General features: G+C 40.5%; 2 protein-coding genes across 2 annotated transcripts in view; both read left to right on the forward strand.

Annotated features, from left to right (window-relative positions):
* Nucleotides 1–19040, forward strand: part of LOC106606399 (transmembrane channel-like protein 6) — a 32865-nt gene extending 13825 nt beyond the window's left edge. Inside the window, exons 12-19 of the mRNA XM_082976344.1 lie at nt 1815–1905; nt 9088–9185; nt 11360–11455; nt 11640–11715; nt 13562–13695; nt 14135–14311; nt 14472–14898; nt 17365–19040. Of these exons, the coding sequence (XP_082832470.1) occupies nt 1815–1905; nt 9088–9185; nt 11360–11455; nt 11640–11715; nt 13562–13695; nt 14135–14311; nt 14472–14898; nt 17365–17370 (1105 nt within the window). The 3' untranslated portion in view covers nt 17371–19040. The remainder of the gene's footprint in view (nt 1–1814; nt 1906–9087; nt 9186–11359; nt 11456–11639; nt 11716–13561; nt 13696–14134; nt 14312–14471; nt 14899–17364) is intronic.
* A 2915-nt stretch (nt 19041–21955) lies between these two features.
* On the forward strand, nt 21956–24529 carry roa2 (Heterogeneous nuclear ribonucleoproteins A2/B1). Its single transcript, NM_001146669.1, is given in 5 exon segments — nt 21956–22003; nt 22291–22376; nt 22714–22809; nt 23153–23308; nt 23907–24529. Coding segments are annotated over 4 exon segments (357 nt in total). The 5' UTR covers nt 21956–22003; nt 22291–22292; the 3' UTR covers nt 23928–24529.
* Nucleotides 24530–25917: the final 1388 nt, after the last annotated feature.

Here is a 25917-nt window from a genome sequence, read left to right on the forward strand (position 1 = left end):
CAAAATCAATGGGGGGCCCTGGGCACGTAATCCAGCCACGATAACTGCAAGATTTAGATAGGTAAATTAGGCTAACCAGTTATCTAGCTGACATGTAGCTGGTTAGCCTAACTTACCTACAGTGCATTCGGAAAGTATTCAGACCCCTTGACTTTTTTCACATTTGTTACGTTACAGCCTTATTCTAAAATTGATTCAGGTGTTTTCAGCCCCTCAATCTACACACAATACCCCATAACGACAAAGCAAAAACAGGTTTCTAGAATTTGTTTGGAATGTATAGAAAATTTTAACTGAAATATCAGATTTACATAAGTATTCAGACCCTTTACTCAGTACTTCGTTGAAGCGCCTTTGGCATCGATTACAGTTTTGAGTCTTTTTGAGTATGACGCTACAAGCTTGGCACACCTGTATTTGGGGAGTTTCTCCCTTTCTTCTCTGCAGATCCTCTCAAGCTCTGTCAGGTTGGATGGGGAGCGTTGCTGCACAGTTATTTTCAGGTCTCTCCAGAGATGTTCGATTAGGTTCAAGTCCGGGCTCTGGCTGGGCCACTCAAGGACATCGAGATGTCCCGAATCCACTCCTGCGTTGTCTTTGCTGTGTGCTTAGAGTTGTTGTCCTGTTGGAAAGTGAACCTTCACCCCAGTCTGAGGTCCTGAGCGGCCTTCATCAAGGATCTCTCTGTACTTTGCACCGTTCATCTTTCCCTTGATCCTGACTAGTCCCTGCCGCTGAAAAACATTCCCACAGCATGATGCTGCCACCACCATACTTCACTGTAGGGATGGTGCCTGGTTTCCTCCAGATGTGAAACTTGGCATTCAGGCCAAAGAGTTCACTCTTGGTTTCATCAGACCAGAGAATGTTGTTTCTCATGGTCTGAGAGCCTTTTGGTAGACTCCAAGCGAACTGTCATGTGCCTTTTTACTGAGGAATGGCTTCCGTCTGGCCTCTATACCATAAAGGTCTGATTGGTGGAGTGCTGGAGCGATGGTTGTCCTTCTGGAAGGTTTTCCCATCTCCACAGAAGAACTCAAAACGTCTTCCATTTAAGAATGATGGAGGCCACTGTGTTAATGGGGACCACTGTGTTAATGGGGACCTTCAATGCTGCAGACATTTTCTGGCACCCTTCCCCACATCTGTTCCTCGACACAATCCTGTCTCGGAGTTCTACGGACAATTCCTTTGACCTCATGGCTTGGTTTTTGCTCTGACATGCACTGTCAACTGTGGGACCTTATATAGACTGTTGTGTGCCTTTAACACAGGTGGACTCCAATCAAGTTTTAGAAACATCTCAAGAATGATCAATGGAAACAGGAAGCACCTGAGCTCAATTTCGAATTGAAATTTCTTATGTAAAAACTTGTTTTCACTTTGTCATTTATGGGGTATTGTGTGTAAATGGATGAGTTTTATTTATTTAATCAATTTTTAGAATAAAGCTGTAACAAAATGTGTAAAAAGTCAAGGGGTCTGAATACTTTCTGAATGCACTGTATCTAGCTTACATGGGCTAGTAGTTTAACAACTGAACATTTGTCAGTTGTAAATAGCTGTAGGTCTGTCAGTGAATGACTTACACATTTCAAAATTGCACCTTGTGCATTCTATTATAACTCAACAGCAGCAAATTGAAAGCCTGACTAAGTTCCCCCCCCAAAAAATTCAGGACCCGCTGTGTGTATTGACCCCGTTCTGGGTCCGGATCCGGACCACAGTCCTCCATTTGAGTATGGCTGGGATAAACTGACCCTAAGCACTCTTACTCTGAGACACTTGATACTGTACATCCTGTTTTTATACAGGAACTTGCTGCTGAAGGTGAGCATTCTTGGAGTACTGTGCTACCATTGGCTGGGGAAAATTGCAGCTGAACCAGAGCAACATGGTCTGCAGGTAAGACACCTGATTCTTGTCACCATGCTGTCTGTCATAAAACAACATGTCACCTTCAAATTAAGGTCCCATTTCATGGAAACATTAGTAGCTAAGAATTTATTGCCCAAAGTAGTAGTAGTAGGGGACAGTTCTAAATGTATTAGGGGGGCTGGTCCAACTCGAGGTGTCATACAAAAAATGTACCTCCCTCCTCAGCTTAACTATTTTCACATGACCCTCCCCTTTTCACTGTAAAATAAATTGCACACCCTCCCCCCTCATAGAATTAACTCAAAATAATGTTTACGACCACAAATAACTAACTGTAGCAACCCTGTGTTTATAAACATGGATATCAATTTTGCCACTTCAGCATGCTTTTGTGGCACGATTGATGCCATGCAGGTTGAGGGTTGGCCGACCACCACGGAGGAGCTCACTCTCCCTGCCTGTTTCATTACACTACAATCAGAGCCGGATGCAGACAATGATCAGCTAGGGCGAAATCAGATTTAACATTTTAATGCCATATGTATAACTATGTCAAATATATGCGACAAATTTTCCACCAACAGGTTTCTGTCCCAATGCACCACACAACCAATAAACAAAGCATACCAATTTCATGCACTTCAACATCATGATTTGCATTTTCAGCACCACAACAAATAGACTGACAATCTTGACCAACTGGAAATACATTCCTCCCTACCTTGTAGTTGTACCCAGTATTGAAGGCTTGTGTTGACAATCTCCGACTGTCATTAAACTGTCATTTTGGTGTTTTGTAACAGATGTCTCTTTCCGTTTGTCAAATGGCCACTGCACAGTTTGGATTGATTGATTTTCTTTAAAAAAAAATTATATATATATATATATATATTTATTATTATTATATATTTATTATTATTATATATATATATTTTATTATTATATATATATATATATATATTTTATTATTATATATAAATAATAATAAAATATATATATATATATATATATATATATATATAAAAACAATTAAAATTATATTTTTTAAATTGTTTATATATATATATATATTTTTTATTATTATTATTAATAACTGGCAGCTTCATTAGATAGTACCCGCAAAACACCAGTCTCAACGTCAACAGTGAAGAGACGACTCCTGGGTGCTGGCCTTCTAGGCGGAGTTCCTCTGTCCAGTGTCTGTGTTCTTTTGCCCATCTTAATCTTTTCTTTTAACTGGCCAATCTGAGATATGGCTTTTTCTTTTCATCTCTGCCTAGAAGGCCAGCATCCCGGAGTCGCCTCTTCACGGTTGACGTTGAGACTGGTGTTTTGCGGGTACTATTTAATGAAGCTGCCAGTTGAGGACTTGTGAGGTGTCTGCTTCTCAAACTAGACTCTCTAATGTACTTGTCCTCTTGCTCAGTTGTGCACCGGGGCCTCCCACTCTTTCTATTCTGGTTAGTGCCAGTTTGCACTGTTCTGTGAAGGTAGTAGTACACAGCGTTGTACGGGATCTCCAGTTTCTTGGCAATATCTCACATGGAATAGCCGTCATTTCTCAGAACAAGAATAGACTGACGAGTTTCTGTCATGTCCTGACCATAGAGAGTCCTTATTTTCTATGGTGGAGTAGGTCAGGGCGTGACTGGGGGGTTGATCTAGTTTATTTATTTATTTCTATGTGGGGTTCTAGGTTAGATTTTCTATGTTGGTGATTTGTATGATTCCCAATTAGAGGCAGGTGGTTATCGTTGTCTCTAATTGTGGATCATACTTAAGTAGAATTTTTTTCCACTTGTGGGTTATGGGATATTGTTTATGTGTAGTTGCATTGTCGTCACGTTTCGTTTGTTCTTTATTGTTTTTGTATTTTGCTTAGTTTCACTTTCTAATAAAAGATGAGGAATGCTACTCGCGCTGCGCCTTGGTCCGTCTATACACACGAACGTGACAGAATATCCCATCAAACCAGGACCAAGCAGTGTGACCAGGAGGAGCAGGGATCCTGGGCACAGGAGAGTGGAGAGCTTCCTGGACGTGGGAGGAGATCATGGCAGGAGACAAGCGCCTGCCATGGAAGCAGGCGGAGGCAGTGAAGGAGGATCAACGATGACTCCGGGGTTCGCAACCATGACGGAAGCCCGAGAGACAGCCCGAAAAAGTTTTTTGGGGGGGGCACATGAAGTGGTCGGCGGAGCCGAGGAGTGAGTCAGAGACCGAGGAGGAATATTGGGACAGATTGAGCGAGGAATGGGCGGCAAAAGTTGAGGAGAGTGATGAGAGAGAGCTGTTGGTTTGGCGTAGTATGCATGGCATTCGCCCTGAGGAGCGTGTTAGCCGTCCGAGGCCACCTGAGTCAGCTCCTCATACTCTTCCTGAGAAGTGTGTTAAAGTTCCTGTACAATTGATGCCGGCTATATGCACCAGGTCTCCAGTACGCCTTCAGAGCCCAGTACGTCCAGTGCCAACTCCCCGTACTCACCGTAGGGAGCGTGTGACCGGTCAGGCACCATGTTTTGCGGTGATACGCACGGTGTCTCCAGTGCGCATCCACAGCCCGGTGCATTCTGTGCCAGCTCCTCGCACTTGCCGTGCGAAAGTGGGCATCTGTCCAGGACGGGTGGTGCCAGCTCAGCGCGCCTGTCTCCAGTGCGCCTCCTCGGTCCAGGATATCCTGCGCCGGCTCTACGCACTGTGTCCCCAGTGCGCCTTCACAGCCCAGTGCGTCCTGCGCTAGCTCCCCGCACTTGCCGTGCGAAGGTGGTCATTTGCCCAGGATGTATTGTGCCAGCTCTACGCTCCAGACCTCTAGTGCGCCTCCACGGTCCAGTATATCCTCGCACTCTCCCTGAAGTGCGTGTTCCCAGTCAGGTATGTCCTGTGCCTGCTCCTCGCACTCTCCCTGAAGTGAGTGTCCTCAGTCAGGTACGTCCTGTGCCTGCTCCCCGCACTCGCCCTGAAGTGCGTGTCACCAGTTTGGCGCCACCTGTGCCAGTTCCACACACTAGGCCTCCAGTGCGCCTTCCCAGTCAGGTACGTCCTGTGCCTGCTCCCCGCACTCGCCCTGAGGTGCGTGTTACCAGTCTGGCGCCACCTGTGCCGGCCCCACGCATCAGGCCTCCAGTGCGCCTTCCCAGTCCGGAGCTTCCGGCGACGGTTCCCAGTCCGGAGCTTCCGGCGACGGTTCCCAAGCCGGAGCTTCCGGCGACGGTTCCCACGGTTCGGGACCTCCAGCTCCAAGGCCAGAGTCTTCTTCTGCATTGGTGCCTAGTCTAGGCACAGCGTCCAGTCCAGCTCCAAGGCCAGAGTCTTCTTCTGCATTGGTGCCCAGTCCAGGCACAGTGTTCAGCCTGGGTCCATGGCTGGACCCGCAGGATGAGCGGGTTCTTCGTCCCGCTCCAGAGCCGCCCCGATGCTGGTGGATCTGCGGGATGAGCGGGTTCTTCGTCCCGCACCAGAGCCACCTCCGATGCTGGCGGATCCACGGGATGAGAAGGTTCTTCGTCCTGCACCAGAGCCGCCACCGACACTAGACACCCCCCTAATCCTCTTTGGTTTCAGCTTTTGCGGCCGGAGTCCGCACCTTTGGGGGGGGGGGGGGTAATATCATGTCCTGACCATAGAGAGTCCTTATTTTCTATGGTGGAGTAGGTCAGGGTGTGACTGGGGCGTTGATCTAGTTTATTTATTTCTATGTGGGGTTCTAGGTTAGATTTTCTATGTTGGTGATTTGTATGATTCCCAATTAGAGGCAGGTGGTTATCGTTGTCTCTAATTGGGGATCATACTTAAGTAGCATTTTCTTCCATTTGTGGGTTATGGGATATTGTTTATGTGTAGTTGCATTGTCGTCACGTTTCGTTTATTCTTTATTGTTTTTGTATTTTGCTTAGTTTCACTTTCTAATAAAAGATGTGGAACGCTACTCACGCTGCGCCTTGGTCCGTCTATACACACGAACGTGACAGTTTCAGAATAAAGTTCTTTGTTTCTGGCCATTTTGAGCCTGTAATCGAACCCACAAATGCTGATGCTCCAGATACTCAACTAGTCTAAAGGAGGCCCGTTTTATTGCTTCTTTAATCAGATTAACAGCTTTCATCTGTGCTAACATAATTGCAAAAGGGTTTTGTAATGATCAATTAGCCTTTTAAAATTATAAACTTGGATTAGCTAACGCAACGTGCCATTGGAACACAGGAGTGATGGCTGCTGATAATGGGCCTCTGTACGCCTATGTAGATATTCCATTAAAAATCTGCCGTTTCCAGCTACAATAGTAATTTACAACATTGACAATGTCTACACAGAAACCAAAAAATTGCTTTTCTTTCAAAAACAAGGACATTTCTAAATGACCCCAAACTCTTGAACGGTTGTGTGTGTGTGTGTGTGTGTGTGTGTGCACACAGTACATGGATTTTTAAGTGACCGGTATTGCACAATAAAGTCGGTGACTTATTTTCCATTGTGGTCCCTATTTTTAACATAAATACATATACAATTACATAGATACAGACACATTAGAGAGACAGCAAAATGCTTGACATCCATGTGAGTATGAGGAGGGAGTTTAAGTGCAATTGTTACGAGCTTGTTTTGGCTGGTCTGTAGCTTGTTCTTTAGATGTTTGGGACTGCTGGTGAACCATGATGTGCAGGCATAATCAAAGTTACACTGGACTAGCGCACTTGCCAGAGTCTTTATGGTGTCTAGCTAGGTTTCCATCCAATTGGCAACAGATTTTCATGTTAATATTCTAAAATCTGCATCAAAACTATATGCTCATTTTCCCATCAGAGTTGTGTTTCCATCAAATTTGACTTTTGCCGTTAATTTCCCATGTACCGAATAAAAAATAAAGTGAAATCGGTTTCCATGGCATTTTCATCTCTAGGCCTACTGATGGCTGTGTCACGAAGTATGCGTAGCTGTAGCGAATGTACCCACTCTGTACCCACTGTAGCCAGCAGCTCACAGATACAGTGGGGGTATAACCTACTACATGATGAGAATATTTATATTTGTCAAACATCAGCCAATCATCATGTCACCAGAATAAGATCCTCGATATTTATTGAAAGGAGCATCAAGCTCATCACTGTGCACTTTCACCACCCTGTGAAGTTCCTCATAACTTATTTCATCTGTATCCTAATAAACAGCATGCTTTCCCATGACGCCGTGACATTTTTATCCAACATGTATGCATAAAAAGGTTGGATGGAAACCTGGTTAATGTCAAGCCATTTTGAGGATACTGGAATGATATTCTGGACAAACGTGCGCAGACCTACAGGAGAGTTTAGAAGTAGCCTAATCAGATTAAAACATTGACTGGGTGTGTTAATTCCACATTTAAAAGGTAATGCATGTTAAAAGTAAAATTAGAAATATTTAGGCTACATTAAAGCGTTGGTTCTTGATGTAGATTGATGAGGGGGAAAAAACTATTTAATCCATTTTAGAATAAGGCCGTAACATATCAAAATGTGGAAAAGGGGAAGGGGTCTGAAGACTTTCTGAATGCACTGTAGGTGTGTGAGGAATAGTAGTTTGGATTGCAGAGGAGGCAGAGCGCACATGAAGCTTTCCTGAATAACTGAGCATGCCAGGAGAATACTGTATGTGGCCACATTTTATAATAGGACGACTTGGGAGAATGATGATCTGCAACAGATAACACATCTCAGTATCAGAAGTAAAAATACAGCCAGACTAGCCTACTACTGTGCATTTCTAGACCTTACAGACTGTCCAGAGTAGACCAACAACTGATCCAAATGGAATTAAACATTCAAACCACAGGGCTTTTGCGCCATTATTGAAGTTACTGTACATATTCACTGCAGCCTAGAGTAGAATGTTGTACTTACTTGAAAACAATAATGCAATTATTAATTGTAGTGTTGTAGTCTAGGTGGGATCATTCTATTGTCCCTTAATAACAAGATCAATAGGTGAGCTTTTTGACCTGTGTGTTTCATGGCTTAACTGTTCTTTCACGCGCAATGATGCACCAGGCCTCTCTGCTGCCTATCAGCTGTTCCTTTTTGTTCTTCTGGATTCATATTGAAAATGTATGCAGCTTTCAATGCTTTTATGTGTGGTATGATTGACTATTACAGATATGGACATACGATCCAACTATAACTATTATCACTGAATGGTGGATAGAGCTCAGAAAAGCAAGTGCATAAGGGAAGTACCAAAACTCCTTGATCTAGGGGAGGCTGCTTGCATGAGGACATTTGGCAAGGATGGAAGAAATTATATTATAAAACCTGCAAAAGACCAAAATGTAAATCAGTGGAAAAAAAACTCCCTACCCTCCCTTGTGCCCAATACAAAATATATATAAAAAAAACTCACTACTCTCCCCTGTGCCCAATACAAAATAGATATTTAAAAAAACTCACTACTCTCCCCTGTGCCCAATACAAAATATATATTTAAAAAAACTCACTACTCTCCCCTGTGCCCAATACAAAATATATATAAAAAAAACTCACTACTCTCCCCTGTGCCCAATACAAAATATATATATATATATATATAAACTCACTACTCTCCCCTGTGCCCAATACAATATATATATATATAAATATATATAAAACTCACTACTCTCCCCTGTGCCCAATACAATATATATATATATATATATATATATATATATATATATAAAAAAAAAACTCACTACTCTCCCCTGTGCCCAATACAAAATATATATAAAAAAAAACTCACTACTCTCCCCTGTGCCCAATACAAATATATATAAAAAAACTCACTACTCTCCCCTGTTCCCAATACAATATATATATTAAAAAAAACTCACTACTCTCCCCTGTGCCCAATACAAAATATATATATAAAAAAAACTCACTACTCTCCCCTGTGCCCAATAGAATATATATATATATTAAAAAAACTCACTACCCTCCCCTGTGCCCAATACAAAATATATGTAAAAAACTCACTACCCCCCCCCCCCCCCCCCCCCAAACGCACACACACACACACACACACACACACACACACCTCCTAATGTAGGCCTTGCAAGTGAAGCAATTTTGCTGTCCCACAAAATGAGTTCCCATATTTGGGATAGTATAGACTCTTTCAGATGACAATTAGTCTGTTAATGAGTTCCCATCACAGTTGTTGTAATGTAACTTTTGGCTTTGGTATCTTGGTCTGTCTCTACAGTGCTGGGAGAGCTTTGTTGGTCAGGAGCTGTATCGTTTCCTGCTCGTGGATTTCATATTCACGGTTCTCAACACAGTCTTCGGAGAATTTATTTGGAAGTAAGAAGTGTTTTGTGGTAATAATTCCTGTAAGATGTACTGATACTCCCCTCTGTATCCCCATGTTGTGGAGATTTGTTTGTGTTAACCTACAGTACCAGTCAAAAGTTTGGACACGCCTACTACTTTGGAAACGTTTTTCTTTATTTTGACTATTTTCTACATTGTAGAACAAGAGTGAAGCCATCAAAACTATAAAATAACACATATGGAATCATGTAGTAACCAAAAAAATGTTAAGCAAATATTTATCTAAATATATTTCAGATTCTTCAAAGTAGCCACCCTTTGCCTTAATGACAGCTTTGCACACTCTTGGCATTCTCTATGTAGTCACCTGTAATGCATTTAAATTAAAAAGTTAATTTCTGTCATTTATTTTCTTCTTAATGCATTTGAGCCAATCAGTTGTGTTGTGACAAGGTAGGGGGATAGCCCTATTTGGTAAAAGACCAAGTCCATATTATTGCAAAAACAGCTCAAATAAGCAAAGAGAAACAACAGTCCATCATTACTTTTTAAGACATTAAGGTCAGTCAATCCGGAACATTTCAAGAACTTTGAAAGTTTCTTCAAGTGCAGTCGCAAAAACCATCAAGCGCTATGATGAAACTGGCTCTCATGAGGACCGCCACAGGAAAGGAAGACCCAGAGTTACCTCTGCTGTTGAGGATAAGTTCATTTGAGTTACCAGCCTCAGCAATTGCAGCCCAAATAAATGTTTCACAGAGTTCAAGTAACAGACACATCTCAACATCAACTGTTCTGAGGAGACTGTGTGAATCAGGCCTTCATGGTCAAATTGCTGCAAAGAATCCACTACTAAAGGAAACCAATAAGAAGAAGAGACTTACCTGGGCCAAGAAACACGAGCAATGGACGTTAGACCGGTGGAAATCTTTATTTTTGTCTGTGTCCAAATGTTTAGATTTTTGGTTCCAACTGCCATGTTTTTGTGAGACGCAGAGTATGTTAACGGATGATCTCTGCATGTGTGGTTCCCACCGTGAAGCATGAAGGAGGAGGTGTGGGGGTGCATTGCTGGTGACACTGTCAGTGATTGATTTATTTAGATTTCAAGGCACACTTAAACAGCATTGCTACCACAGAATTCTGCAGCGATATGCTATCCTATCTGGTTTACGCTTAGTGGGACAATGACCCAACACACCTCTAGGCTGTGTAAGGGCTATTTGGCCAAGGAGGAGAATGATGGAGTGCTGCATCAGATGACCTGGCCTCCACAATCACCTGACCTCAACCCAATTGACATGGTTTGGGATGAGTTGGACCGCGGAGAGAAGGAAAAGCAGCCAACAAGTGCTCAGCATATGTGGGAACACCTTCACGACTGTTGGAAAAGCATTTCAGGTGAAACTGGTTGAGAGAATACCAAGAGTGTGCAAAGCTGTCAAGGCAAAGGGTGGCTGCTTTGAAGAATCTAAAACCCTGTTTGGTTACTGTATGATTCCATATGTGTTATTTCATAGTTATGTCTTCACTATTATTCTACAATGTAGAACATTTGTAAAAATAAAGAAAAAACCTTGAATGAGTAGGTTTAGAATGAGTGTGTCCAAACTTTTGACTGGTACTGTGTATTCTACTATTTTCATATTCGCTCTACTTGCTCTTTGGAGATTCTATCTGGAAATATTTGAGTGACTGACCAGCTGAGCATGTTTTGAAGATGTTTGTGTTGATAATTCATGTGCGATGTAACTGGTATTCTATTTTCACTGTGCTTGACATGCTCTCTGGGTAATTTCTGAGGAAGTCGGTGGTGAAGTTGTGAGTGCCAGAACTGCTTGAACATGTTTGTTTGTTTCCTATTTACTGTGAGATGTACTGACACTACTATTTTAATGTTGACTGTGCTCTACAGTCTTTTGAAGGATGGTTCAAGAGTTCATTACCTTCATTAGTCAGACAGCTAAACAGTAACCAATACAGGTTTTTGTAATATTTGTATGTGATTGTATTTCTGTTCTCGTCATATTTGCAGTCATTCTGTATAGTATGTTCAAGTTGTAACTGCCAAAGTGTATTTGTGAAATGGAAATTGTAAATAAGTATACCTTTTTTATAGAAGTTGTGCATGGTAGACCTGCTGAACATGTTGTTTAGAATTCCTGTAAAATGTACTGATACTCCACTCTGTTTCCTCCCCATAGGCTGTTTGCTCAAGGAGTGCTGAGGAGAAGGAGGAAGCCAGTGTTTGATATCGCCCGTAACGTACTCGAGCTCATCTATGGGCAAACCCTCACCTGGTAAAATGCCTGTTCGCATGACATGAGTCGTCTCACCTCGTATCTCTGTGACATAATTGTTTTTGTCATGCTACGTTAGATGCTGCAGGTGCCGTCAGCCCTGGGTCGCCTCTCTTTCTTTTGATGATAATGTCATTGAGGTTTCTGTGGTATTTATGTCTCCTTCTGTCATCTTTTCCCACAGGCTAGGCGTGCTCTTCACTCCTTTACTCCCAGCTGTGCAGATCCTCAAGCTGTTGTTGTTGTTCCATATGAAAAAGGTAGATAGGTCCCAGCTCAGAGCTCCACCAATGTAACCATTACACAGTAAAGGTAGGCCCCAGCTCAGAGCTCAACCAGTGTGACTATTTCAGTGACAGTGGTACACTCCTCTAAAGAGGTCATGTCTAAACTCTGCACTTGTCATAACCAGAGGCCCAAAAAGTGTTGACAAACGATTAGGTAAGCTATGGGCTAGGTGGGACGCTTGCGTTAAATGTTAAAAATCCTATTACTTCAATTTCTCAAACATATGACTATTTTACAGCTATTTAAAGACAAGACTCTCGTTAATCTAACCACACTGTCCGATTTCAAAAAGGCTTTACAACGAAAGCAAAACATTAGATTATGTCAGCAGAGTACCAAGCCAGAAATAATCAGACACCCATTTTTCAAGCCAGCATATAATGTCACCAAAACCCAGAAGACAGCTAAATGCAGCACTCACCTTTGATGATCTTCATCAGATGACAACCCTAGGACATTATGTTATACAATACATGCATGTTTTGTTCAATCAAGTTCATATTTATATCAAAAAACAGCTTTTTACATTAGCATGTGACGTTCAGAACTAGCATACCCCCCGCAAACTTCCGGGGAATTCGCTAACATTTTACTAAATTACTCACGATAAACGTTCACAAAAAGCATAACAATTATTTTAAGAATTATAGATACAGACCTCCTCTATGCACTCGATATGTCCGATTTTAAAATAGCTTTTTGGTGAAAGCACATTTTGCAATATTCTAAGTACATAGCCCAGGCATCACGGGCTCGCTATTTAGACACCCGGCAAGTTTAGCACTCACCATAATCATATTTACTATTATAAAAGTTTGATTACCTTTTGTTGTCTTCGTCAGAATGCACACCCAGGACTGCTACTTCAATAACAAATGTTGGTTTGGTCCAAAATAATCCATCGTTATATCCGAATAGCGGCGTTTTGTTCGTGCGTTCCAGACACTATCCGAAATAGTAAAGAAGTGTCACGCGCATGGCGCAATTCGTGACAATACAATTCTAAATATTCCATTACCGTACTTCGAAGCATGTCAACCGCTGTTTAAAATCAATTTTTACAACATTTTTCTCGTAGAAAAGCGATAATATTCCGACAGGGAATCTCCTTTTCGGCAAACAGAGGAAAAAATCCCAAAGGCGGGGGCGGTCGGGTCACGCGCCTAAGCCCAGTGTCCCTTGATCGGCCACTTGAGAAAGGCGATATTGTGTTTCAGCCTGGGGCTGGAATGACGACATTCTGTTTTTTCCCGGGCTCTGAGCGCCTATGGACGACGTGGGAAGTGTCACGTTAGAGCAGAGATCCTTAGTAAATGATAGAGATGGAAAAGAAGTTCAAGAAATGGTCAGACAGGCCACTTCCTGTAAAGGAATCTCTCAGGTTTTGACCTGCCATTTGAGTTCTGTTATACTCACAGACACCATTCAAACAGTTTTAGAAAATTTAGGGTGTTTTCTATCCATATGTAATAAGTATATGCATATTCTAGTTACTGGGTAGGAGTGGTAACCAGATTAAATCGGGTATGTTTTTTATCCAGCCGTGTCAATACTGCCCCCTAGCCCTAACAGGTTAAGGTCCCCAACTTAATTCCCACCCGTTCATGCTCTGTTTGCCTGTCTTCTCTCACCTTGTTCACTTTGGCCCGAGCCACTTCCTTCAATTGAAAATGAATAGGGTCCGCCATTTTGTTGCCAGCTATCGCACTCAGTGGAAACCTCAGCAGTGTTAGACTCATTAGTCTTTCTTCTTTTGTTGCTTTTCGCCCTCCTCAGAGCAGTCTACTGGTGAACTCTCTTGTTGCTTTTCTCCCTCAGAGCAGTCTACTGGTGAACTGCCAGGCACCCAGGAAGCCGTGGAGAGCCAGTCAGATGAGCACCCTCTTCATCTCTCTGCTGTGTTTCCCCTCCTTCCTCGGGGCCACCGTGTCTGTGACCTACACCATATGGACGTGAGTCTGTCCACACACACACACACACACACACACACACAAACGCTGTCTGACACACACACACACACACACAAATATATCAACCTATACCAATGTAGGCGCACATATGCATGCATACAGTACATGCACCTTTTCGCTTTTGAGTCTATGTTGCTATGTTTCTCAAACATCTTTTTTTTATGCTGAAGTGTGAGTAAGTTACAGTAGTTCTATTAGGGATATAATTTCTGAAATGAACATTTTCAAAAATGGCTGGAAGTCACCTTTTAAAATGCAACAACCCTTCAAAAGTACGCATCTCTGGAATTATGCTGGGAAGGACAACATGAACAGAAAATATATTTCAGCCAGAACAGTACGCTTCAGGTTGACACTGCAGTATGAAAAGGATGTTGTGGTCCAAATGTTGCTTCCACTCTTCCCTTCTCCCCCCCCATAGGATTAAGCCCTCCTCTGGCTGTGGTCCTTTCAGGAACCTCCCCTTCATGTTCCACTCAGGCAAACAGTGGGCCCAGGAGCTGAAGAGTACCAACCCCAAGCTGGCCTGGCTCAACTGGGTACACAGCTGCTTGGTGGAGAACCCCCTCTTCCTGTTCCTGATGGGAGGTGTCTTTCTGTGAGTCAGCATCCAACAAGGACATTCTTTGGACTGCTCTGGATATTTCTTGTTATGTGCCGTTTGGCTGACACTATTATGCAAAGCCATACTAACAGTATGTTTTAAGTATGTTACGTTCACCTACCTGGCAGTTCATTTTTCCTCTCTTTTTTTTCAGAATGGTCATTTACATTCACACCCAAATTGTAGACGGCCAAAGGAAAATAATCAGTCTGCTACAGGAGCAAATGGAAAAGTGTGTGTGTGTGTGTGTGTGTGTGTGTGTGTGTGTGTGTGTGTGTGTGTGTGTGTGTGTGTGTGTGTGTGTGTGTGTGTGTGTGTGTGTGTGTGTGTGTGTGTGTGTGTGTGTGTGTGTGTGTGTGTGTGTGTGTGTGTGTGTGTGTGTGTGGACAAAAAACTTCTGTTTCATTAAATATTCTTACAAAGATTATTGTGATCTGTGTGTTGATGGTTACTCATCTGTTCTTTCTCATCACCAGGAGGGGAAGGACAAGAAGTTCTTAATTACTAGACTGCAGGCCATCCATGAGGAGAGGCAGTACCCACTGTCCCCTTCCTCCAGGCCTCAGCCACAGGGCAGTGAGGTGAGTGACCCTGACTGCGCCGTGTTCATTAGCGTACGCAACGGAAAATGTTCAGCAACAGAAAATTAAAATGTTCAGCAACAGAAAATGAAGTCCAGGTAGGCCCTCCCTGTTTGTGTGCTTTCTTCTGTTTGGTACCTAATGAACATGGCCCTGTTGTATGACCTCCAAGAGCTGCTGCTATGATTAGTCTGTACCAAAACCATGATGTTGTCTTCTGACAGATCTGTCTTGTCCTGCAAACACAGATTCAGGTTGATATGTTAGTCTAAACAGATTCAGGTTGATGTGTTAGTCTAAACAGATTCAGGTTGATGTGTTAGTCTAAACAGATTCAGGTTGATATGTTAGTCTAAACAGATTCAGGTTGATGTGTTAGTCTAAACAGATTCAGGTTGATGTGTTAGTCTAAACAGATTCAGGTTGATATGTTAGTCTAAACAGATTCAGGTTGATATGTTAGTCTAAACAGATTCAGGTTGATGTGTTAGTCTAAACAGATTCAGGTTGATGTGTTAGTCTAAACAGATTCAGGTTGATATGTTAGTCTAAACAGATTCAGGTTGATGTGTTAGTCTAAACAGATTCAGGTTGATGTGTTAGTCTAAACAGATTCAGGTTGATGTGTTAGTCTAAACAGATTCAGGTTGATGTGTTAGTCTAAACAGATTCAGGTTGATGTGTTAGTCTAAACAGATTCAGGTTGATATGTTAGTCTAAACAGATTCAGGTTGATGTGTTAGTCTAAACAGATTCAGGTTGATATGTTAGTCTAAACAGATTCAGGTTGATATGTTAGTCTAAACAGATTCAGGTTGATATGTTAGTCTAAACAGATTCAGGTTGATGTGTTAGTCTAAACAGATTCAGGTTGATATGTTAGTCTAAACAGATTCAGGTTGATGTGTTAGTCTAAACAGATTCAGGTTGATATGTTAGTCTAAACAGATTCAGGTTGATGTGTTAGTCTAAACAGATTCAGGTTGATATGTTAGTCTAAACAGATTCAGGTTGATATGTTAGTCTAAACAGATTCAGGTTGATGTGTTAGTCTAAACAGATTCAGGTTGATATGTTAGTCTAAACAGATTCAGGTTGATGTGTTAGTCTAAACAGATTCAGGTTGATGTGTTAGTCTAAACAGATTCAGGTTGATATGTTAGTCTAAACAGATTCAGGTTGATGTGTTAGTCTAAACAGATTCAGGTTGATGTGTTAGTCTAAACAGATTCAGGTTGATATGTTAGTCTAAACAGATTCAGGTTGATATGTTAGTCTAAACAGATTCAGGTTGATGTGTTAGTCTAAACAGATTCAGGTTGATGTGTTAGTCTAAACAGATTCAGGTTGATGTGTTAGTCTAAACAGATTCAGGTTGATATGTTAGTCTAAACAGATTCAGGTTGATATGTTAGTCTAAACAGATTCAGGTTGATATGTTAGTCTAAACAGATTCAGGTTGATGTGTTAGTCTAAACAGATTCAGGTTGATGTGTTAGTCTAAACAGATTCAGGTTGATGTGTTAGTCTAAACAGATTCAGGTTGATGTGTTAGTCTAAACAGATTCAGGTTGATGTGTTAGTCTAAACAGATTCAGGTTGATATGTTAGTCTAAACAGATTCAGGTTGATGTGTTAGTCTAAACAGATTCAGGTTGATATGTTAGTCTAAACAGATTCAGGTTGATGTGTTAGTCTAAACAGATTCAGGTTGATATGTTAGTCTAAACAGATTCAGGTTGATGTGTTAGTCTAAACAGATTCAGGTTGATGTGTTAGTCTAAACAGATTCAGGTTGATGTGTTAGTCTAAACAGATTCAGGTTGATGTGTTAGTCTAAACAGATTCAGGTTGATATGTTAGTCTAAACAGATTCAGGTTGATGTGTTAGTCTAAACAGATTCAGGTTGATATGTTAGTCTAAACAGATTCAGGTTGATGTGTTAGTCTAAACAGATTCAGGTTGATGTGTTAGTCTAAACAGATTCAGGTTGATGTGTTAGTCTAAACAGATTCAGGTTGATGTGTTAGTCTAAACAGATTCAGGTTGATATGTTAGTCTAAACAGATTCAGGTTGATATGTTAGTCTAAACAGATTCAGGTTGATGTGTTAGTCTAAACAGATTCAGGTTGATATGTTAGTCTAAACAGATTCAGGTTGATGTGTTAGTCTAAACAGATTCAGGTTGATATGTTAGTCTAAACAGATTCAGGTTGATATGTTAGTCTAAACAGATTCAGGTTGATATGTTAGTCTAAACAGATTCAGGTTGATGTGTTAGTCTAAACAGATTCAGGTTGATATGTTAGTCTAAACAGATTCAGGTTGATGTGTTAGTCTAAACAGATTCAGGTTGATGTGTTAGTCTAAACAGATTCAGGTTGATGTGTTAGTCTAAACAGATTCAGGTCATTTGTGGAGTTTTCTGTTAAATATTACATCGGTTTCCCTTATGTCATTTCAGGTTTAATATGATTTAATGGAAGATTCAATTTTTCCAGAGTATTCATTGGATGCTGCATGTTGAACTTTGGACTCCCATCACATCAAGGATATTTGGCTGCTATCAACCAGTCAAAGTGAACTCAAAGTGGAGTGATGTGTGTGTTGAAGGACACTGTGCCATTTCTTGTAGAATGTAACTAAGACTGATATGTGTTCAAGACTATCGGAATGTAAAGTAACTGAGACTGATATGTATTCAAGACTATCGGAATGTAAAGTAACTGAGACTGATATGTATTCAAGACCATCAGAATGTAAAGTAACTGAGACTGATATGTATTCAAGACCATCATTTTACATTTACATTTTAGTCATTTAGCAGACGCTCTTATCCATTTAGCAGACGCTCTTATTATTTATTTATTTTTGTACTGGCCCCCAGTGGGAATCGAACCCACAACCCTGGCATTGCACACACTATGCTGGCGTTGCAAACACCATGCTCTACCAACTGAGCCACAGGGAGGCCATCAGAATGTAAACTGAGACTGATATGTATTCAAGAGCATCCAAGGTGTGTTTTGTACTAGTATGGTATTTCCAATGTGGGCCATAAATGGCTAATTGCCTTTTGTGAATATATTTAAAAATATATATTTATTGTATCTGGGCTGCCTGTCACCGCTTTCAAGCTTCAATGTATACTGAACAAAAATAGAAATGAAACATGCAACAATTTCAATGATTTTACTGAGTTACAGTTCATATAAGGAAATCACTCAAATGAAATAAATTCATTAGGTCTAATCTATGAATTTCACATGACTGGGCAGGGGTCATGGGTAGGCCTGGGATGGCATAGGTTCACCCACTTGGGAGCCAGGCCCAGCCAATAGGAATTCTTTTTTTCCCCACAAAAGGGTCTTAGTACAGACAGAAATACTCCTCAGTTTCATCAGCTGACCGGGTGGCTGGTCTCAGACGATCCCGCAGGTGAAGAAGCCGGATGTGGAGGTCCTGGGCTGGTGTGGTTACACGTGGTCTGCGGTTGTGAGGCCGGTTGGACATATTGTCAAAATCTCTAAAACAACGTTGGTGGAGGGCTTATCAAATCAAATCACATGCGCCGAATGCAACAATGCAGTTAAAAAATATATATATTACAAAAAAAAATATGAAGAAGAAATAAAAAGTAACAAGTAATTAAAGAGTATCAGTACAATAACAATTAGGTAGAGAAATTCATATTACATTCTCTAGCAACAACTATGGTTTACATTCCTTCAGTCAGCATGCCAATTGCACGCTCCCTCAAAACTTAAGACATCTGTTGCATTGTGTTTGACAAAACTGCACATTTTAGTGTGGCCTTTTATAGCCCTCAGCACAAGGTGCACCTGTGTAATGATCATGCTGTATAATCAGCTTCTTGATATGCCACACCTGTCAGGTGGATGGATTATCTTGGCAAAGGAGAAATGCTCACAAGGATATTAACAAATTTGTGCTCAACATTTGAGAGAAATAAGCTATTTGTGGATATGGAACATTTTTGGGATCTTTAATTTTGACTCATGAAACATGGGACCAATACTTTACACGTTGCGTTTATATTTTTGTTCAGTATACTATATTATGTTGGTTGTATTTTTGTTCTTTGTACTCAGTTAATATTAAATTGTCACTGTCTATGCATTTCATTTAATACATTTGTCTTACTGACATGTCAAATTAAACTTTATTTGTCGCATGCGTAAAGTGTAGACTTTACCGGGAAATGCTTACTTACAAGCCCTTAACCAACAGTGCAGTTCAAGAAGAGTTAAGAAAATATTTACCAAATAAACTAAAGGAAAAATAATTAAAAGTAACACAATAACATAACAGTAATGAGGCTATATCCTCTCTGGGATATGTGGGACGCTAACAACAGCCAGTGAAATTGCCGGGCGCCAAATTCAAAACAACAGAAATCTCATAATTCAAATTCCTCAAACATACAAGTATTATACACCATTTTAAAGTTTAACTTCTTGTTAATCCAGCCACAGTGTCTGATTTCAAAAAGGCTTTACGGCGAAAGCATACCATATGTTTATGTTAGGTCAGCGCCTAGTCACAAAAAAACATACAACCATTTTCCAGCCAAAGAGGGGAGTCACAAAAAGCAGAAATAGAGAAAATGAATCGCTAACCTTTAATGATCTTCATCAGATGGCACTCATAGGACTTCATGTTACACAATACATGTATGTTTTGTTCGATAAAGTTCATATTTATATCCAAAAATCTCAGTTTACATTGGCGCATTATGTTCAGTAATGTTTTGCATCTAAAACATCCAGTAATTTTGCAGGGAGCCACATCAATTTACAGAAATACTCATCACAAAGGTTGATATAAGATACAAGTGTTTTACATAGAATTAAGAGGACAGACGTTCCGCTAGCGGAACCCCGTTCCACCAGCGGGACCCCTCGCCAACAGCCAATGGAATAGCAGGGCGCGAAATACAAAACAACAATCTCATAATTAAAATTTCTCAAACAATCAACTATTTTACACCATTTTAAAGATAAACTTCTCGTTAATCCAACCACATTGTCCGATTTCAAAAAGGCTTTACGGCGAAAGCATAGCATTAGATTATGGTAGGACATCACCTTGACCTTGACAAGAAAAACCACACAGCCATTTTCCAAGCAAGGAGAGGCGTCACTTCAATTGCTAATCTGTGGTCCAGGACCCTATAAATGTACTGGTGGAGGGTATTATAGCCCTTCCCCTTCTATTAATACAACATAAGCATAATCAATTATTAGAATACATCAATCATTTGGTGCAGCCCCTATCATGACCCCAAGATGACCCTCATCATTACCTAGATTGTTACTTAACCTCTCTTGGCTATGTGGGACGTGACCATCCCACCTGCGGGACACACTATTCAACAGTCAGTGAAATAGCAGGGTGCCAAATTCAAAACGACAAAAATCTCATAATTCAAATTTCTCAAACATAGAACTATTATATCCCATTTTAAAGATAAGATTCTCGTTAATCCAACCACATTGTCCGATTTCAAAAAGGCTTTACGGAGAAAGCATAGCATTAGATTATGTTAGCACATCACCTTGACAAGAAAAACCACACAGCCATTTTCCAAGCAAGGAGAGGCGTCACAAAAAACAGAAATACAGCTAAAATGAAGCACTAACCTTTGATGATCTTCATCAGATGGCACTCATAGGACTTCATGTTACACAATACATGTATGTTTTGCTCGATAAAGTTAATATTTATATCCAAAAACTCCATTTTACATTGGCCCATAATGTTCAGAAATGTTTTTCCTTCAAAAACTTCCGGTGAATGAGCACATCAATTTATAGAAATACTCATCATAAACGTTGATAAAATATTAAACTGTTATTCAAAGAATTATAGATAAACATCTCCTTAATGCAACCGCTGTGACAGATTTCAAAAAAGCTTCATGGGGAAAGCACACTTTGCAATAATCTGAGTACGGCGCTCAGAAAACATCAGGTAATACAGATACCCGCCATTTTGGAGTCATCTAAAATCATAAATAGCATTATAAATATACACTTACCTTTGATCTTCATCAGAATGCACTCCCAGGAATCCCAGGTCAACAATAAATGTCATTTTGTTCGATAAAGTCCATCATTTATGTCCAAATGCCTCCTTTTTGTTAGCCCGTTCAGTAAGCTTCTACAAATGTAGGAAGCGCGCTGAAAATTTCACGACGAAAAGTTAAAGAAAGTTCTATTTACGTTCGTAGAAACATGTCAAACGATGTATAGCATCAATCTTTAGGGCCTTTTTAACATAAATCTTCAATAATATTCCAACCGGACGATTACAATGTCTTCAAAAATGTAATGGAACACAGCTACCTCTCACGTGAACGGGCGCCACTGAACTCATATTCTTTTCTGAGTCACCAACTTCCCGGCCTTCTTGTTCGCTCTCTGTTCACAGTAAAAGCCTGAAACAACGTTCTAAAGACTGTTGACATCTAGTGGAAGCTTTAGGAAGTGCAAAATGAACCCTAAGTCACTGTATACTGTAAAGGCAATCACTTGAAAAAACTACAAGCCTCAGATTTCCCACTTCCTGGTTGGATTTTTCTCAGGTTTTTGCCTGCCATAAGAGTTCTGTTTATACTCACAGACATCATTCAAACAGTTTTAGAAACGTCAGAGTGTTTTCTATCCAAATCTACTAATAATATGCATATCCTACCTTCTGGGCCCGAGTAGCAGGCAGTTTAATTTGGGCACGCTTTTCATCCAGAATTCCGAATGCTGCCCCCTACCCTAGTGAAGTTAACATTCATTCCTAGGAGGAAACATATCACAATGGGGAGGAGGGGGGAACAATGCCCTTTTACTCAGAAATGTCTGTGGAATTCAATCCAGTAATATGTGAGCTATGCTGCAGGGTGAGTAACATGGAACTTGTAGAAAGCCAAGAGTAGGATTGCAACATCTTCTTGTGAAGCAGGAAGAGAAACCTTGTACCCACCCCGAATCCACCTGTTGAATTCTATTTTATAATGGGTTTTCCTAGGCAATGCTCGTAGGGCTACCAAACGAACAGGTGGAAGTACATCTCTACGGCCTCTGTTGGTATGTAAGACAATATATATATATCATATACTTCTAGTGAAAGATCACATTTTGGGCTTTTTATTGCAGAAAAGAAAGTCTACTAGTGAAACATTAGTTGTATCTTACTTGAACAGGTTATTTTCATGTTAAGTTAATTATGACAATGATACATTTTTTTAAATATATTTTATAAAGCATAGAAGAAGTTACACTGATCGATTTTGTTTTTGTCTAAAGCAAATATCCAGAGACTACAGCTTTTCACAGAGTTAAATGAAATATTGATTTATTCTGTTTCCCTCTAGTTATGGAGAAAATGGAGCCTCAAAGGAGAGTGTACATATCCCTCCCTAAAAAATACATGGCTGCTTTGGCCGAAAAGTGTAAACTGGTAAACAAACACTTATTTTTCTGACCATCCTAAAACACACTTACAAGTGTAGGGTCTTAATTTGACCAGTTTGTCACAGCAGGAAAATAATCCTGCAGCAACAGGAAATGTGGATTATAATTAATGGACATTTTTAGTTATGCCAAATCAAGTCTTTGATTTGCTGAAACAACAGGGTTTTCAAATTAAGGTCCGACAACTGTAGTTCTTAGTAGCCTATGAATGGATGTAGTGTATTTTCATAGTATTCCTATTACAGACACACAATATAGTTACTTTACTATGATTACTTTTTAAATTCAAATATGAATGGCTTTATTTTGTATCTGTTGGACAGGATCACGGGCTTGTCATTAAGGATCTCATCACTAACATAAATGAAGGATACATACAAGCTTACTTCCGACAGTGGGGCAGCATTACAGCATGCACGGTAGGCTGATAAGTCATTATATCAATTATTGTAATATTAGCCTCACGTGGATAAGGCCTAAACCATACCTTTTTAAAGGGGCAATCTGTAGTTTTAAACAACATAGCATCCACCCCTCCACCTTTTTAAGTTGCAGTTAGTGGAGTAAAGCAAGCTTATATTTTGCATTCTAATGGGGTAAGACAGTTGAACTAATCTCACAAGAATCATTGGCTGTATATCAGTAATTTAAAAGTCTATAAATGGATGTACCTATCACAGATTGACCCCTTTAAATCAAAGTATTTTCTTGGATTATTGGCGTTTTTATTGGTTATGGTGATGGTCCATCCTTTGAAAACAGATCAAGAAGACTCCACAGAACTCTGACTCAAAGAGTGCCAGTGCGTTGGGATACGTGAGGTTTTCCTCTGATGAGGAGGCAGATACGGCAGACTGGGCGGGTCCTCACTATATAGGAGGCATGGAGGTGGAGGTCAAGAGAGTTGTCAGTCTGAAGGTAAATCAAAACAGAGCATTGGGCAAAGACTTGTTGAATGAATCAGCAGTGTTTCTATGTCATTTCAACCAAAAAAGTAAATATGATGTTGAATCAACGTGGAAAACTGATAGGATTTACAAAAAGTCATCAACGTAAGGGAATTTCCAATTTTTTCACTTCAATCCGCTGACTTTTTGTTGTTGTTGTGATTACACATTGAAAACATGTTTTAATGAGTGTTGTGTTGACATGGTTGTGTGTAGGTTGCTTTTATCCAGCACATGCAGCCAGTCTTATCAATATGTCACTGTCTGGGTCACAGGTCTTTCAGCACCAGTAAAGTCTTATTTCTCAACAGGACGAGTCTGAGTCAAATCTCAAGTCTCTCACTTCAGAAACAGATGTGTGTTATGATCCATGCAGGTTAACATTGCGTTGCAGGTTAGACTCTTCTAGGTCAAAGGTCATTTTGTTTAAAAATATATATACTTTCATTCAATCCTTGACTATTAAACCACTGAGTCAAGTCTAAAGTCATATGCAAGAGTCCAACAGAAGTTACGAATCACTGTTTTTGCAACTATTTTACCATGCTAAAATCTAATCCTCCATATAGATGGATGACCCAGAAGGTTGAGGTCAGCCCAGCCAGGTCTATCCGTGGACGGTCCATGGGTCTGATCATCAATTGAGCATCTTCGAGAATGTATCAGAGACTGGATGATACTGTACCGACATTATTTAAAAAAAAATCACAACTGGATGGGATGCATGATTATTTGTTGAAAAATAAATGTAGATTATAATTTTTTTTCTATGATTTGGTTTGATTGTATCAATTTGTTTTCAGATGTCTTATGTACCTTGATTTACTGATTTGTAATGAAATGCCAATTGTTTTCAATGTTGTAAATATTATAAGGCCTATGTTGCATCATATTCTGTTTTGTAATTTGAGTAAGTTTAACTTTTAGTAGAATAACCAAAGATATTACTAGAAAGGGACATTTCCTAAAGAAAATGTGTGTTTGGTAGAAGTATTTATAATAGTGACAGCAGTAGTAGTAATGATTGATTGATCACATTTATAGGGCCCTGTAAATCCGCGATGTGGAGAACGCTGACAGATTCCGGACATTAAAATGGAATTGAACAATGTTCAAAAATGTATATAACTTAGTAGGGAATCAACAAAATGTAGCCTATTGATAATTAATAAATTTGAACAAGATTATCATGCCATATGACATGCACACAATGCATTTGTGATTCGTATTTTCTGCAAACTTCTAGAGGGCAATGAGAATTGCATTCGCCATCACACTGCGCTATCCAATCTGGACAAGAGGAATACCTATTTAAGAATGCTGTTCATTGACTACAGCTCAGCATTCAACACCATAGTACCCTCCAAGCCCATCATTAAGCTTGAGCCCTGGGTCGATGGGACCGCAGCGGAAAAGGTGTAAAGTTTTTTTTTAAGTTCCTCTGTGTACACATCACGGACAAACTGAAATGGTCCACGCGCACAGACAGTGGGGTGAGAAGGCACAACAGTGCCTCTTCAACCTCAGGAGGCTGAAGAAATTTGGCTTGTCACCTAAAACCCTCACAAACATTTACAGATGCACAATTGAGAGCATCCTGTCTGGCTGTATCACGGCCTGGTACGGCAACTGCACCGCCCATAACCGCAGGGCTCTCCAGAGGGTGGTGCACAACACATCACCAGGGGAAAACTACCTGCCCTCCAGGACACCAGCTACAGCACCCGATGTCACAGGTTTGCCAAAAAGATCATCAAGGACAACAACCACCCGAGCGACTGCCTGTTCCCCCCGCTACCATCCAGAAGGCAAGGTCAGTACAAAGCTGGGACCGGGAGACAGAAGCTATTTCTCAATCTCAAGGCCATCAGACTGTTAAACAGCCATCACTACACAGAGAGGCTGCTGCCTACCTACAGACTTGATATCATTGGCCACTTTTAATAAATGGATCACTAGTCACTTTAATAATGGCACTTTAATGTTTACATATCTTGCATTACTCATCTCATATGTATAAACTGTATTTTATACCATCTATTGCATCTTGCCTATGCCGCTCTGTCATTGCTCATCCATATATTTATATATTCTTATTCCATTCCTTTATTTAGATTTGTGTGCATAAGGTAGTTGTGGAATTGTTAGATTACTTGTTAGATATTGCTGCACTGTCGGAACTAGAAGCACAAGCTTTTCGCAATAACATCTGCTAACCATGTGTATGTGACGAATAACATTTGATTTGATTTGAATTCCTTGTCTGTATGTGTGGTGCGCAAGCCTGCCACTTTGTGTAGCTGTTAGCGAGGATTCTAATGAAAAGTCTTCTGGTAGATGGAAAGGCTTTCCCATAAACCTTTTCAATTAGATGTTAACTACAAAGTAGCCTATGCTTACCTTACCAATCAATACAGTGGGTATTTGTTTTGCGAACACTGCCATCACGTGCGCACTACAAAAACACTTCTAAACTGCCTCTTGCTACTGTAGGTACACACTGGAATTAAAGGGTAAATACAAAGGGTATATACCCCAAATCAAAAATTTGCTAAAGAAATCCAGACCTCAAAAGTGGTC

Source organism: Salmo salar, chromosome 06 (assembly GCF_965601325.2).
Source record: "Salmo salar chromosome 06, fSalSal1, whole genome shotgun sequence".
Classification (NCBI taxonomy): Eukaryota; Metazoa; Chordata; class Actinopteri; order Salmoniformes; family Salmonidae; genus Salmo; species Salmo salar.